Source organism: Sciurus vulgaris (genome assembly GCF_902686455.1).
Source record: "Sciurus vulgaris genome assembly, chromosome: X".
NCBI lineage: Eukaryota > Metazoa > Chordata > Mammalia > Rodentia > Sciuridae > Sciurus > Sciurus vulgaris.
Window position 1 is genome coordinate 48979236 of NC_136471.1, and position 16782 is coordinate 48996017.

At 47.1% G+C, this 16782-nt stretch overlaps 1 protein-coding gene across 5 annotated transcripts; it reads right to left on the reverse strand.

Moving 5' to 3' along the window:
- Positions 1–1083: 1083 nt before the first annotated feature.
- On the reverse strand, positions 1084–13044 carry ARMCX4 (armadillo repeat containing X-linked 4). 5 transcript variants are annotated; one of them, XM_079122727.1, is made up of 7 exons: positions 12853–13044; positions 12295–12361; positions 11485–11564; positions 11048–11131; positions 10372–10427; positions 3566–10049; positions 1084–3529 (listed from the first exon to the last, which is right to left on the reverse strand). In XM_079122727.1, exons 6-7 carry the CDS (start codon positions 9914–9916, stop codon positions 2159–2161), a joined length of 7722 nt encoding a protein of 2573 aa, XP_078978853.1. In that variant the 5' UTR covers positions 9917–10049; positions 10372–10427; positions 11048–11131; positions 11485–11564; positions 12295–12361; positions 12853–13044; the 3' UTR covers positions 1084–2158. The 5 variants fall into 5 exon arrangements, with proteins under 5 accessions (XP_078978853.1, XP_078978852.1, XP_078978849.1 ...); XM_079122726.1 differs by having other exon boundaries at positions 1084–3505; positions 3542–10049; XM_079122723.1 differs by having other exon boundaries at positions 1084–10049.
- Between the last annotated feature and the right edge of the window lie 3738 nt (positions 13045–16782).

The following is a 16782-nucleotide window of genomic DNA, read 5'->3' on the forward strand; positions in this document are numbered from 1 at the left end:
CTACCAGCAGCACTCTTAGCAACTGAAATAATGAGTTCTTTCTTTCTGAAGGAGGATCAGGGAAGCAGATGGCAGAATCCACTACAATATGTTATTTCTTTTCAATAGAAAGTTGGGAGCCATCAAATGCTAGGATTGAGAATAGTTTGATTCTTAAAATAGCTTAAAATATTTAAATATTTACAACTTTATTTAAAATATTTATTTGGAATGTTAAGGTATATGGTTCAAACATTTAGACATAAATATGCCAGCCCTCGACTCATACTTTTGCTCTAGGCCCTTCATATACTATTGACAGACCTGCCTATCCCAAATTTATCCTCTCCCTCTTAGGTAAATTATGAAAGAAATTCCTATTTATTATATAGTTATCATAAAATCTAGATCAGTAAAATGAACAAACAAACATAAAATCATCCATCAGTCTAACACTCATAGAGAACTATTAATATTCTCAGAGTAGCACCAGTAAATACATATAGATCATTTAAATACATGCATTTTTTGTAAAAGGTATCATATATGCTTTTACAGACTGCTTTTTGTACTTAAAATTATATGCTGAATTTTTATGTAAATACATGTAGATGTCTATTAACATTTTCAACAGCTATAGAATACTTCGATGTGTAGATACACCTTAGTTTATTTAACCAACTGTCTATGTGGAGACACTTGGGTCAATTCACCTTTTCACCCTTCAACAAAACAGTTTGAAAGATGCACAGCTTCGTCCAAGCCAATTGATGGACTGGTTCCTGAGGACAACTTTTCACAAGTGGAATCGTTCAGTTGAAGGGCACGTGCATCTTGAACATGTATCTCAATGGACCTAGCACCTTGTGTGCTCCCAGCAGCACAGTGTGAGAGTTTTCCTCAGCCAACACTCTGGGGTTGGAGAGAAGTGGGTCCTCTCCTCTGGGGATCCCAGCAACACTCTGCATCGTTCCATAAAGTCCCCACCCCAACCAACTAATAAATCTGATGCAAGCACTAAAAAGTATTCTTTCTTTGACCGCATTTTCTTATTATTATTTCAAGGCAGCAACTCTTTTATTCACTTACATATATGCTAGAGTTGGCCAAGAAAGAGGACATGTCCCTTCCTATCAAATGTCCCTAGAACCATAAAAGAAAATTGGCCTTAGAAATCTGTTACCCAGCACCTAGTGGCTCAAAGGGTCTCTTCCTTCCATCCTGTCCTTACCATTCCCACAGACACCACTGAAATGTCTTGTCTTTACCAGCTCATGCCTGGACTAGGGTGGTAACTTCCTAACTGGCTTTCCAATCTCCGGTCACCATTCCTGGCCCCACCCCAATTGGCACCCATCCTGCACACAAATCGCCTTGCGATTTTCCTGTCATTCCTCTGGTCACGGAAGGCTTTGTTGTCTCCCAGGGTCAGATGGGTACTACTTGGACACCCAGTGTAGCAACCAGGGGTGTTCCATGGACAGGACTCACCCCAACTGCCAGACCCTGCCCTCACTCGCCTCCCCACACATTGCACTCCAGGCAGGTCAGCCTGCTCCTTGCCTTTCTCCCACCACTCTTCCCTCCTTGAGTGCCCTTCTGGCCTTTCTATCTCATCCTTCAAGCCCAGCTTACTTATAGTGTCCCGGTGTCCCTGTCCTCTGTAAAACCTTCCCTGAGCACTGCTGGATTCAGCAGCTTCTGCTGCCTCTAAGCATTGATGGGATGCATCTGAGCGTGACTAGATGGTCCTGGTTTTGTTAATGTATTTTTGTTTCCATACACCTTGTCTCTCCAAACAGACCATACACTGAAGGAAAATGACAATGTCTCTTTTTCTGCTGCTTAAAACACACAACTTTATTGATGACATAAAAATAAAGTCTCAAATGTATAAACATAAGTCCACACAAAGGACCAAAGTTTACCTTACTTATGAAGAATCAGCTCAGTTTCTGCTCAAGAAGCATACTAAAAATATCTCAATCCAGACAAGATAAAAATCAACACATGTATTTTCAGTACAAGTTTAAAGTCATTTGGTGCTCATAAAATGGTCCATCTACAGACCATCATAGGTAACATCAGTTTTGAAGTTATAACACAATTTACAATGTGTATCACTTCCAGACTGCAAAACCAAAATATTACTCGAATGTGTGTAGGAACATATATCCAATTAGAGTTTGTTTATTAATACTTCAACTCTTTCTTTTACCTCTGGGTCATTACATTCTGCTGCTAAAGCTCTAAGTTTTTTGGCACAGGCTTTAGGTCGTTGGAATAGGAAATAAAGAGAATTTTTACTGAATTTGTCCTGGGTAAATGCTTTTGATCTTCTTTTAAAATGGTAATTTATATTTTCAAATAGTGAAAGAGCATTAAGAATATTCTCTTTTGTCTCTTTCTTGCTAAAAATATTAATCAGTGATGTTGGTGCATTGGCAATGAGCAAGTCTTTTGTCATAGATGGATTTTTAGAGAAATTCACAAGCATTCCCAAAACATGATCTTTAGTTTCTCCACTTCCTACAGTTAACAAACGAAGAAATTCTGAAATATAATTTGTAACCATGTGCTGATATTCACTAGTAATAGTCAGGTGCCTTATCAATCTTAGTCCAGCCAACTGCACATTTGAGTTCAAGGGATAGGTGACAGTATCTTCACAAACTTGGTTTAAGTATGTTTTCACCTTTCTATGATTTTCAGCAGCCACTGAGATGTTATTCAGTGCATTTAAAGCCTTCTGCCTAACACTGGGGTAGGGATTACTCAGCAAGCTTTCAATAACTGAGATTCCCCCAACATTACGAACAATTTCATGGGAATAAGGATAATCAACACTGTTATACAGAGCATTATTGGCTATTTCATGAACAGAAGGATCTTCAGTCATCTCAATCATGCAAATGAGTTTTTCAAGATCTCGTGGATCCATATTAGTTTCACGTTTACAGCGGCAGGACCAGGGCCGAATTTTCTCCCCAGACCTGACCTGTTTTCTGAACTCATCTTCAACTGGAAAGCTGCCCTCACTTTGTTGAGTAAATTTAGTTTCTGACCAGATCATGGCTCCATCCCATGGCCCCATTCCAGCCCCTGGGACCATGGATGGATATGTACCTTTTGACTCAGCCAGCTTTTTGGCTTTACCGTTAGATGTAGATTTGTCTTCATTTCTGTTTTCATTACCAGTACAGAACCAAGTCCTTATATCAAATCCATCAGCAGCCTCAAATTTATCCTCACCGCTGGCCTTATCCCCAGTCCCAGACTCAAAATTAACATCTTTTCCACTCTTGGATCTGAACTCACTACTGTTCTCACTCTCAGCCCAAAACAGGGACCTTAAACTGATCTCCTCAATATCAGGGCTGGATGCTCTACTTAGCTCATCATCATCTACATCCCTAGACCAAGTCCAAGATCCTATGCCAGCTTCTTCTTCAGCCCCAAACCTAGACCCTTTGGTAGCTGCATCTCCATCCCAGGGCCAAAACCCCAACCTGGATTTAGCTCCAGCCTCAGCTCCAGCCTTAGCCCCAGCCTCAGCTCCAGCCTCAGCCCCAGCCCCAGCTCCAGCCTCAGCTCCAGCCTCAGCTCCAGCCTCAGCTCCAGACTCAGCCCAAGCCTCAGCCCCAGCCTCAGCCCTGGCCACAACCCTGGCCTCAGGCCAGGCCTCAGCTCCAGTCTCAGCCCAGGTCTCAGCCCCAGCTTCAACCCTGGCCTCAATCCTGGCCTCAGGCCAGGCCTCAGCCCCAGTCTCAGCCCAGGTCTCAGCCCCAGCTTCAACCCTGGCCTCAATCTTGGCCTCAGGCCAGGCCTCAGCCCCAGTCTCAGCCCAGGTCTCAGCCCCAGCTTTAACCCTGGCCTCAATCCTGACCTCAGGCCAGGCCTCAGCCCCAGTCTCAGTTCCAGTCTCAGCCCCGGCCTCAGCCCCAGCCTCAGCCCCAACCTCAGCCCAGGTCTCAGCCCCAGCCTCAGCCCTGACCTCAGCCCCAACCTCAGCCCCAACCCCAGCCCCGGTCTCAGCCCCAGCTTCAACCCTGGCCTCAATCCTGACCTCAGGCCAGGCCTCAGCCCCAGTCTCAGTTCCAGTCTCAGCCCCAGCCTCAGCCCCAGCCTCAGCCCCAGCCTCAGCCCCAACCTCAGCCCAGGTCTCAGCCCCGGCCTCAGCCCTGACCTCAGCCCCAACCTCAGCCCCGGCCCCAGCCCCAGCCCCAGGTTCAGCCCTGGTCTCAACCCCGGGCTCAACCCTGGCCTCATCCCCAGTCTCAGCCCTGGTCTCAGCCCTAGACTCAACCCCGGCCTCAGCCCCAGCCTCAGTCCCAGCCTCAATTCCAGCCTCAGCCCCAGCCTCAGCCCTGGCCCCAATTCCAGTCTCAGCCCTGGCCTCAGTCCTGGTTTCAGCCCCAGTCTCAGCACTGGCCTCAACCCTGGCCTCAGCTCCAGCTTCAACCTTGGCTTCAGCCCCAGCCTCTGCTCTGGCCTCAGCCACAGCCTCAGCTCCAGCTTCAGCCCTGATTTCAGCCCCAGTCTCTGCTCTGATCTCAGTTACAGCTTCAGTCCTTATCTCAGCCCCAGCATCAGTTCTGGCCTCAGCACCAGCCTCAGCCCCCACACAGGAACCCACATAAGCTGCCTCCTCTGATCTGATCCATGACCCAACACTGGCCTTGTTCTCATCTCCCAACCCAGAATTAATGATAATGTCTTCCCCAGTTCTTGATGTGGATTCAATACTGGACTCATGCTTACAATCAGACCTGGCCACAATAACAGCCTCTTCCCCTGTCCAACACCAAGAACCTATAAAGGCCTCACTCCCAGGCCCAAACCAGAATCCTTCATTGGCCTCCACCTCAGCACTGACCAAGAATCTTCCACTAGCCTGGTCCTCAGACTTAGCCCAGGACCCTCCACTGGCTTGGTCCTCAGAGCCCAGCCTAGATCCTCCACTAGCCTCATTCCCAGGTCTAGACACAGCCCAGGATTCTGTACTGGTCTGATCCGCAGCACCAGCCCAAGAAGCTCCTCCACTGGCCTGATCCTCAAATCCAGGTTTAGAGCAACCACCAGTCTGATCCCCAGGCCCAATCCAGGACACCCCACTGACCTGACTCCCAGTGGCAGCCCAGGATCCACCACTGGACTGGTCTGTGGGACCTGATATAGATGCTCCAATGATATGACCACCAGCTCCAACCCAGGAACCTGCTCCACCAGCCTGATCATGAAGCCCTGGCCTGGATCCTCCACCAGTCTGATCTCCAGTACCAGCCCAGAATCCTCCTCCAATGGCCTGATTCTCAAATCCAGGTTTGGAACAAGTACCAGCCTGATCCCCAGCCACAGCCCAGGACATTCCACTGACCTGACTCCCAGTGCCAGCCCAGGACACACCACTAGATTGGTTCATGGACCCTGGCCTGGACGCTCCAACATCCTGACCACCAGCTACAACCCAAGACCCTGTTACATTGGTCTGACTCCCAGTGTAAGCACAGAACCATCCACTGGTCTGGTCCCCAGTACCAGCCCAGGAATTTCCATTGGACTGACCTCCAGACCCAAGGCTAGATCCTCCACCAGGCTGGTCCCCAGCATTAGCCCAGCATCCTGCTCCACTGGTCTGGTCCTCAAATACAGGCTTGGCCCCACCACCAGCCAGGTCCCGAACCCCAGCCTGGGACTCTCCATTGGCCTGGTCCACAGCCCCAACCAAGAACCCTCCACTGATTTGATTCCCCGAATCTGCCCACGATCTTCCACTGGATTGATCCTCAGGCCCTGACTTAGACCCTCCACCAGCCTGGGCGATAGGCCCAGCCCAAGACCCTTCATCACTGGCCTGATTCTCAAAACTAGGCTTGGATCCACCACCAGACTGATCACTAGTCCCAGTCCAGGACCCTGCGATGGCCAGGTTCCTAGTGTCAGCCCAAGATCCACCACTGGACTGGTCTGCAGGCCCTGGTGTAGATCCTCCACCAGTCTGGTCCCCAGTTCCAGCCCAGGATGCACCACTAGAGTGGTTTAGAGGCCCAAGCCTGGGCCCTCCACTGGCTTGATCTGCAGCATCAGCCCAAGACCTTCCACTGGACTGGTCCTCAGGTCCCAACCTGGACTCTCCACCAGCCTGGCCAACAGTCCCAGTCCAGGACCCTTTTTCACTGGCCTGATCTTCAAATCTAGGCTTGGACTCACCACTGGACTGATCACCAGTCCCAGCCCAGGATCCTCCAGTGGCCTGGTCCATGGCTCCAGTCCAGTAACCGATACTAACTATATTTCCAGCTCCAGCCCAAGACACTGCACTAGCCTGATTCTCAGCCACAGTCCAGGACCCTCCAGTAGCCTGGTCCACAACCCAGGAAACACCACTTGCCTGGCCCCCAGGCCAAGACCCCTCACTGACCTGACCAACAACCCAGGGCCCTCCAATAGCCTGATTCCCAGAGACAACCCAAGACCCGCCACTGGCCTGGTTCTCAGCCCCAGTCCAGGATCCTCCAAAGGCCTTGTTCTGAGCCTCTACCCAGGAACCCCCACTCGACTTGTCCCCAGTCCAGGGCCCCTCACTAGCCTGACCCCCAGCCCAGAGCCCTCCACTGGCCTGATCCCCAGCTCCTACCCAGGATGCAAGAGCAACCTCATTCTCAGCCCTAGCCCCAGCCCCAGCTCCAGCCCAGGACTTAATGCTGGTCTCATCACAAGCCACAGCCCAGGAACTAACAATACCAGCCTTATCACTAGTTCCACTCCAGGACCCAATACTGGCTTCATTCTCATTATCAGCCCAGGACACACTATTTTCCCAGTCTCCATCCATGGCCTGAAACCTAAACTTGATCCACCGCTCAGCAGCAATCCAGTCCTCTACACCAATCCCATTCCAGTAGTAGTCATGAATATTAGGCTGAGACTTTCTGCAAGCCTGAGAGTCTGTCCCACCTTCACTCTCAGAAGTGGGCACAGCCTCAGACTCAGGCTTTGCATAGACTTCATCTTTTGCTACACCTTCTGCCTCAGAATTGGACATAGCTTTGTCCCTTGCACCAAGCAAGGCCTCATCTTGGGAATTGGCCACAGTTTGGGGCTGAGCAGAGCCCCTTATACTTGTCCTGGTCCCTGCTTTAGGCAGAGTATTGGGATTGCCCCTGACCTTATTCCTGGCACCAAGCAAGGCCTCATTTTGAGAAACGGCCATAGCCTGGGGCTGCGAAGACCCTGTTGTACCTGCCCCAGTTGCTGTCTTAGGCACAGCACTAGGATGGCCCCTGACCTTATTCCTGGCACCAAGCAAGGTCTCACCCTGGGAATTGGACACAGCCTGGGACTGGGCAGAACCTGTTTTATCCGTCCCAGCCTCTGCCTTAGGAACAGCATTGGGATTGCCCCTGACCTTATTCCTGGCACCAAGCAGGGTCTCACCCTGGGAATTGGCCACAGCCTGGGACTGGGCAGAGTCTCTTGTATTTGCCCCATTCTCTGTCTTAGGCACAACATTGGAATTGCCCCTGATCTTATTCTTGGCACCAGGCAAAGCCTCACTCTGGGAACTGGCCACAGCCTTTGGATGGGCAGAGCCCATTGTACCTGCTCCAGCCTCTGGCTTAGACATGGCACTGGGATTGCCCTTGACCTTAGTCCTAGTACCAGTCAAGCATTCACCCTGTGAATTGGCCACAGCCTGGGGACAGGCAGAGCCCACCCCAGCCTCTGACTTAGGCACAGCATTGGAATTACACTTAACCTTATTCTTGGCACCAGACAAGGCCTCATTCTGGGAATTGGCTACAGTCTGGGGCTGGGCAGGGCACACCGTATCTGGCCCGACCCCTACCTTAGGCACAGCATTGCGATTGCCTCTGACCTTATTCCTGTTACTAGGCAAGGTCTCACCCTGGGAATTGGCCACAACCTGGGGCTGAGCAGAGCTTGTTGTACCTGCCCCAGCCTCCACCTTAGGCACAGCATTGGTATTGCCTTTGACCTTATTCCTGACACCAGGCAAGGCCTCATTCTGGGAAGTGGTCACAGCCTGGGACTTGGAAGAGCCCATTGAAGCTTCCATAGTCCCTGCCTTAGGCACAGTGTTGGAGTTGCCTCTGACCCTATTCTTGGCACCAGGTAGGGCCTCACCCTGGAAATTTGCCACAGCTTGGGGCTGACCACAGGTCCTCTGGTCTGCCTTAGACCCTGCTCTAGAAATGGCATTAGAATCACCCCTGCCATCAACCCTGGAATCAGTCAAGGCCTCAGTTTGGGTCTTGGTGCCAGTCTGAGGCTGTACACAGGTTTTCATGTCTGTCCCAACTCCTGCCTTACACTTGGCTTTGGCTTTGCCCCTTGCCTTACCTCTAGTGATAGGTAAGGTTTCACCCTGGCTCTGGGCCATAGCCTCAGCTCCTTCCCTAGACATGGTATTGGCATTGCCCTTAGCCTTGATTCTTCCATCAGGCAAGACATCACCCTGGACATTGGCCACAGGCTGAATCTGGGTACAAGACAACATGTCTATTCCAGCCCCTGCCTTAGTCATGACATTGGGATTGCTTCTGGTCTTATCCCTGGTATCAGTCAAGGCCTCAACCTGTGAATAGGTTCTCATGTTTGTTCTGGCCACTGCTTTAGCCATGGCATTGGGATTGGCCCTACTCTTAACCTTGGCATCAGGTATGGCCTCAACCTGAGCACTGGATACTGCTTGTGCCTGAGCCGCAGCTCTCATATCAGCTCCAGTCATTGCCTTAGATATGACACTAGTATTTACCCTGCCATCAACCCTGGCACCAGATGTTGCTTCAGCCTGTTTTCTGGCCATAGACTGAGATTGTATTACACAAGCTCTCATATCTGCTCCTACCTCTGTTTTACACATGGCACTGGCATTACTCCTGTCAACAACCCTTGCCCCAGGCATGGCCTCAGCCTGGGTCTGGGGAGCAATTTGGGGCTGGAAAGAAGCTCTTGTGTCTATCCCAGAGCTTGCCTTACACATGATTTTGAGATTCCCCTTGTCCTTATCCCCAGCACCAGGCATGTCATCATCTTGAACCGTGACCACAGCCTGAGACTGTGCGCAGGACATCATGTCCACTCCAGCCTCTGCCCTGGACATGCCATTGAGATTTTCCTTAGCATCAACTGTGGCATCAGGCCTTATCTCAGACTGAGTTTTAGCCACACTCACAGTCTCTTCCAAGGTTCTTGTCTTGGTTTCGGTCACAATTCCAGTCTTGTTCATGGTCCCAATCTTGACCACTTCCTTGGTCACTGCCAAGACCTCACTCTGTGTCACCATTACTTTGTTAATCTCTGTCTCTTTTTCAGCCAATGTACGAGCTTCAGCTTTGGTCTGGGTCATTGTTTCCTTCTTGGCCTCTGCCTTGGCAACCACTGGCCAAGCTTTAGCCTTGGTCTGCGTTACTGCCTCTTTCTTCACTATTCCCCCAGCCTCAGCATCAGTTTGGGTCACTGCCTCTTTCATGGCCACTTCCCTAGCATTGGCATTGGCCTCAGTCAGTGTCACTACCTCTGTCATGATCAGTGTTCCAACCACTGATTTGGCCTCAAATTCAGTCTCTGTCTCTGCCTCAGCCATTGCCTTGGACTGAGAATTGGCTTTGGGTCTGGATATAGCAGTGACCTTGGTCTCTATTTCAACCCCAGGCCCACCTCCTGATCCAGTTTCTGCTCCAGTCATGGCCTTGGGTCTAGTCTCAATCTCTGCCCCAGCCAAGGCTTCACTCGTGGCCAAGGTCTGGTTCTGTACCCCAACCACAGTCTCCATCTTGACTTTGGACCCATTTCTGGCAAGTCTCCTCTCATTCTGAGCTCTTCCCTTGGTTAATCTGTAAATGTAGTAGCAGGTGCCAGCCCAGATCACCAGTCCTGCAGTTGCCCAGCCCACTTCCTGAATGCGGCCCATGTAATCACCCCTGTTGAAGGCACGAACAAGGTATGGGAGGCTCACTCGGGCTGAGAAAAGAACGTGATAGTTCTGGAAGTAGGCCTGTGAGGGTGCTGGTCTTCAGCCACTACAGCTGCCACTGGTGGTGGACCTAGAAGTGAAGGAAGGAAATAAACTAAAATTTCTCTTCCAATTCTATTGTGTCATATAGCTGGATACACAGAGGAACAGGAAAAGACAGAAATTATGTGCTTGGTGGGAGAACAAGATAATTAGCAAACTTTCCATCCTTATTTCACCCTCTCCCCATTTTCCCCAATGCCCAAAAATTTTCCTCTGAGATACTTCCATATACCAGGAAAGATGGTGGGAAGGTTGATGATGAATGGGAGAAACTGAGAAGCTTCTAGCCTTTAACTTTTACTAGACCTACTCTGGTCACCATTCCCACAGGTCCCCACTTTCATACCAACCTGTACTGATCCAAAGAATTCCCCTCCTTTTTCCTTCTCTTGCTTGGTGATACACCCTAAAGTAGATACAAAAATTCATTAGATCTTTGGACCTAAAGACAGACAGACACAGGGAGTGACATACAGGAGTAGAGAGGTTTTTTTTGGGGGGGGTGGGGCTTGTTTGCTTTGTTTTGGGTTTTTTTTTTTTTTTTGGTACTAGGGGTTGAACCCAGGGGCACTTAACCACCAACCCACATCCCTAGCCTTTTTATACACACACACACACATATATATATATATATATATATATATATATATTTTTTTTTTTTTTTTTTTTGAGACAGGGTCTTACTAAATTGCTGAGGCTAACTTTGAACTTGCAATCCTCCTGCCTCATCCTTCTGAGCTGCTGGGATTACAGGCATGTTCCACCATACCCAGCAAGAGTTTGTTCTTAATGGGACAGATATATCAACTCCCTCAGTTCACTTCGCTTCCCCAGAGGTTGTCACACTCTTTTCCCTATATCAGAATTAAGGTGAGGGTTTGAAGTTAATGGCAGAGGTGGTGTAAAGATGACTGAGAAAGGGAGAGGTTGAGAATCCTCCAGACCGGACCCTGGCCTTTATTGGATGCACACTGGTCTCCACTAACCCATCCTAGAAGTTGACCCAGCCACTCCTTACCCTCTTACCAGTCTATACTGATTGGAGACAATTTTCTTCTTGTTTCTTTGTTTCCAGTTATCTCAAGCTCTGTAGCAGACATGCAGATAGATCTATAGATAAGTGAACACATAGGAGACAATGAAGACTGAGTGCTTGGTAGAAAAAGTCATTTTAATTCCTAACCACAATGCTTGCCTTTCCCAGGCCCAGGTCTAGTTTACTAAGGCGTCTCATCTTCTGTTCCCTTACTCAAGTCTTCTCAGTCACACCACACTCCACCCTCACCCCAATATTCTTACTGTTTCCTGCACTAAAATCAATAGGGCATATGCTATCACTGTGGAAAGCTGGCAGAGTGTAGAAGAGTCAGAAGGGCCCTCCAGTGAGACTCTCTCAAGTCTCAGAATCCTGCTTAGCCCACCCCCTCTTGTCATCCCCATGCACTGCCCACATTCACACTAACCTCCATAGTTATGGTCCAGTCTCACCTTCTTTCTCTTGTTTCCAGTGGTAAATAGCCCTACTACAAGCCTATGGGAAGATCTAGGAAGAGAAAGAAAAAAAGGGGATGAATGTTGAGTGTTTGTGACATCCTAGCATCTAATACATGGATTGTTATGCCTGCCTTTCTGAGAGAGAGCCATTTCCCACCAGGCAGAACCTAGGGCTTTTCCAGCACTGAAATTCACAGGGTATAAAAGGGAGACAGGTAAATAAAAAGGGGAAAGATAGAGGCAAATTACTTTAAAACCACCTGTAACGTCCTAGAGATACCCCCAAAAGTCCACCATTTCCTTCACCAAGATGGTCAGGTAGACAGAGGTATCTGTAAAACTGCAGTGTGGTAGAAGAGATGGAGGCCCCCCGGGTCCCATGACTATAGAACCACTGCCTACTGCCATCGACTCCTAAAACCCATTTTGAGGCGTCTCCAGCAGCAGATGCAGGTGTGGGGGAGGGCTTTTGCTTCAGCAAAATCATTATCCTTCCCCCCAAGGGCTATCTCAAAAAATAGTAATATTCTTTGATATAAAAATTCATATTCTTCCCAATATTAACTGAAGTACAAATAAAATTATCTATAGAAAAGTTTGCTGTCTTTATTGGTCTTCAATATACAATGTAAGTTGAAAGTCCCAAGCTTGGTAAAGAAACAGTTCGGGGAAAGTTGCTTGGCTAGCCCCAACCCACATCCCAATGTGATAGCAATGCCTAAATGCTTGTCATAGAATTCATATAGAACTTCACAGACTGTGCCCATGCTCACACTAACCTCCATAGATCCTGTGCAGTTTTCTCCTCTCCTTCCCTCGCCTCACCACAAACAGTGCCACACCGAACTATTGTCAGAAAGAGAAGCAATGAGTGCTTAGACCAGCACCCAGGCCACAGATCCCAATACTTGCCTTTTCGGATTCAGGAACTCGGTTATCAAACGTCCCTCCCCTCGTTCAGAGACACCACCCCTATCAACCCAGCCGTCCAGTCACTAAGGCCCACCATTTTCTTTACAAACGCCACCGTGGCGCGTCCCTTCCTCTGAAATGATCAGGAAGCCAGCGGACATGTGCGGTCAGTGATTAGAGTTAGAGAGGATGGACATCTCAATCTGCATTTCCCTCCTGAGACACTCTCCCCACCAGCCTCCCTGTCAGAGCCCATGGTTCCTCTGCACAGATTTAAATGGGGGTAAGGGCACTCGGGAGAATCAGAGGCAGAGGCTCCTTGAACTTGAGCCTGCACAGACACCTCTTCAACCGGTCCATGTACCGCCGCCGGTTTCGCAAGCTGCTGCTGGCCTGGCGGCGGCGCGCGGCCCAAAAACCCTTACCTGCTCCGCTTTCCCCGGGCCCGATGCTAGCCCGCCGTGCGCAGGGCAGCGGGGAGCTGGTAGCCAGACGCGAGTGACGACTGCACCCTAGGCTGCGTCGCTCTGCAGCTCCGGGTCACGTGAGGGCCGCGCGTCATCGCTCGATCTCCTCCCGACAGCCCCCCACCCGTCGGCAGGCAGTCAACAGGACCCCCTTCTTCAAGCACAGACAGCCCCCTCCTCTGGTCTGTGCGCGGTGCCTCTGCGCGAACAACCCTGTCACTCATCTCTGTCCTCTCCAATCTAAGAGCCCACAAGTGGCATCACCGCCTTGCGGTTGGAGTTTACCGGTCTCTTTTTGCCAGGGTGGGTCTTTACCCCCCACCCACTTCCAGGCCTTGGTTGTAGCCTTTCCTGCATCTTTAAGGAATCCTTTCTTTTCCTGGTGGACTAAAAGATCAATGCTTCCCACCTATCTCCTATACATCCCGCCCTCGCTTAGTATCTACAGCGCCAGCACCAAATTGGCTGGGGAAAGAGGTGCCTAAAAGGAAAGAAGATTGAAAGTAGAGCCTTAACTTTCTTTTATATATTCCTTTTTTTTTTTCTTTTGCTATCACATTTTTTGTAATGGGAAAATGCAATAAAGTCATTTTTATTCGACATAAAAAATATTCAGGTTGTAAAAATAACACAAGACACATTCATTTGTTTATACTATTTTGTGACACTTTAAAAATTTTTTCTAGTTTCAACAAACTTTCACAGCTTTCAAAACAGACTAGTAATTATTGACATTTTAAGTAAAAATTTTCCTAATCAAAATCAGCAGTTTTCAATGTGATCTATACATTAATCTTTGGAAAGACATTTGATTTCTAATTTGACAGTTTTACAAAAATGATTTAAAACATTTTGAAGTTCAAACTGAACATATGGTTTCCTGTCAGGTGTCTGAGAACTTTTTCAGAAATGACTCCTGAATGATTTAATGAAGACTTAATTCCTGAAGAACCCAGTGTCTCACAAACTAGTGACATCATAGATTAACTGTCTTTCCATTAAAGGACCTTTATTTGGATTTTACATAAGCATGTAATCAAATCAGTCTTACCACACCCATAAAAGGACCAACTGCTATCACAGATAGAAAGGAGGCTCAACAGGTGGAAATTTCATTCCATCATGACACTGGTGAGATACCTCTGGGATCTGCTCTCCACATATACTGTCACCATAGCATTGACCACCAGTGTTCATCACTTTCCACTGGCAATGGTGGTGAGGGTCTGTGGATGACTGCGAATCGCTGTGACACCCCTGCCGTTCATCTCATTTTCCCCCTCACAAACTAAAGGACAAAGTATCAGATCCCAAACAGTGGCCAGAAGAAAGAGGTCTTTTCACTCCCTGCCTTGTTACATCTTCTCTGCACCGCCTGCCCAAGACCCTCAGAATAATCCCAGAACTCAGGGACAAAGTATGTAGAAGTTAGTCCCCAAATATCCACCTGTCTCTGCTGGGGAGTCATACTCTAAATATAGACCCTCCAGGCAGCCTCTTTCTTAGAATGTTGAAATATGACACCCCAGCCTGAGGCCCTCCCTGTGAGGGGGCCCGGTGTGCTGGAGGCCCTTTTAGGAAGTGAGCCAGGGAGCCCAAGATGCTGTAAGACCTTACTAATGACTTTCCAGAACTCAAATTGACTTTCTGCACTAAAGGAAAATATTGATAAATTGATCACATAAAATTTTAAAACCTTGGTAGTGTTCAAAAAGAAACCATAAGCATTGGATGTCAAAGGGCTAATTTTTAATTTAGAAACTCCCAGCCAGTGCAATGGCTCACACCTAGGGGCTCACACCTAGAGGCTCAGCAGGCTGAAGCAGGAGGATTGCAAACTCAAAGCCAGCCTCAAAAACTTATTGAAGCCCTAAAGAACCTAGTGACACTGAAAAATAATAAAGGTTAGGGATGTAGCTCAGTGGTTAAGTGCTCCTGGGTTCAATACCTGGTACAAGAAAAAAAAACTCTCACAAATCATTAATAAAATGATGATCCAATAGAAAAAATGTGCTAAAGATATGAACTGATTTGTTCACAGAGAATAGTACAAATGACCGACAAGCATATGAAAAGATGCTCAGCTTCAAAGAAATGCAAATCAAAACAACTATGTCTTACAATGTTTCAGCTATGAGTTTGTTAAAATTTAGAAATTGAATAATTTTGTTGATTCTGGAGAAATGTTCACTCATGCACTCTGTTAGAGGCAGATGTTCTGATTCAACATTATATATTATATAGGGCACTTTGGCAAAATCTATTAAATGATAAACAAAATGTCCTAATTCTTGGACCCAGTAATTCTTTTGTCCTGGTGCATTATATTATATTATACATAACAGTGGGATTCATTATGCCATATTTGTACATGTACATAACATAATTTGGCCAATTCCCCTCTACCTTCCCTTTCCCTCCCCTCCTGATCCCCTAGCTTTGCTCTACTGATCTCCCTTCTTATGATGATGTTGATGATGATCATGATGATCATGATCATGATCGTGATAATTTTAATTAGTGCTTTATAATTTTATGTCACTGTGGTATATTCACACATGCACATAGCATAATTTGGTATATTTCATTCCCCAGTACTTACCCATGCCCTCCCTCCCTGCCTCGGGACCCACTAACTCTACTCTATTGGTCTCCCTTCTAGTTATCTCCTAGTTAGATCCCCTCCCCCTTCCCCCCCTCAATCCCTATCTCTATCTCTATCTCTATTGCTTCTCCAGCTTCCACACAAGAGAGAAAACATTTGATCCCTGACTTTTTGAATCTGGCTTATTTCACTTAGCAAGGTGTTCTCCAGTTCCAGTCATTTGCCAGCAAATGAAATTATCATTCTTCTTTATGGCTGAGTAAAACTACATTTTTTTATTCATTCATCTGTTGAAAGGCAAATAGTCTGGTTCCCAAACTCAGCTGTTGTGAATTGTGCTGCTATAAATATTGGTATGCATGTTTCACCATAGTGTGCTGATTTTAGTTATTTTGGATAAATACCAAGGAGTAGGATAGGTGGGGTCATATAGTGGTTCCATTCCTAGTCTTATGAGGAATCTCCATACTGCTGTACTGTGTTCTACTCCTGTGACTATATTATGATTCATTTAGCCATTCCTCTCCTGAGGAACATTTAAGTTTTCTTTCATTTTTAGAAGTAAAAAACAATGCTGTAAAATTTTTTTGCAAATTTTGCCAATCAGATAACTGAGAAGTGGTATACTAATATTATAGATTATATTTTGCTGTTAAGTGGTGCAAATGTTTACATGCTTATCATGGTCATTCGTAGCTCTATAAATTGCCTGTTTACAAACTTTGCCTACTTTCCTGTTCTGTTATCTTTATTATTCCAGAAGGGCTGTATTTAATGTTGGTAGTACTGTTTTCTTTGTTTTGTAAGTTGCAAATATTTACTCCCAGTCTATAGCTTGTGTGTGTGTGTGTGTGTGTGGTACTGGGGTCGAACTTAGGGCTTCACGCATACCAGACAAGCACTCTAACACAGAGCCACACCCTCAGCCCTTATAGCTTCTTTTAATATTGGTTATGTTGTCTTTACATGTATTGAAGTTTTTCAATTTTGAAGTAACTAAATTCATTAGTCTTTGCATCTGTTTTTTTTTCCACCTCAACTGAGTCCTATGAAAAATACTCTCATATTCTATGGTTATAATACTATTATACATTTATATAATCAATTTTGAACTTAAAGAATCATGAGATAGGACTCTGATTTTACTTTTTTCCTGATAGATAACTAGCTTCCCCAAAGCATTTACTGATGAGACCACTGTTCTCCCAACCATTTGAAATAAGTCTTTACCATATAATTTATTCTCATATATACCTGGATCTATGAGAATACATGGGTTAAAT

Coding starts and splice junctions, on each gene's coding strand:
- ARMCX4 (XM_079122725.1), bottom strand. CDS start 9,916: ATGGGCCGCATTCAGGAAGTGGGCTGGGCAACTGCAGGACTGGTGATC.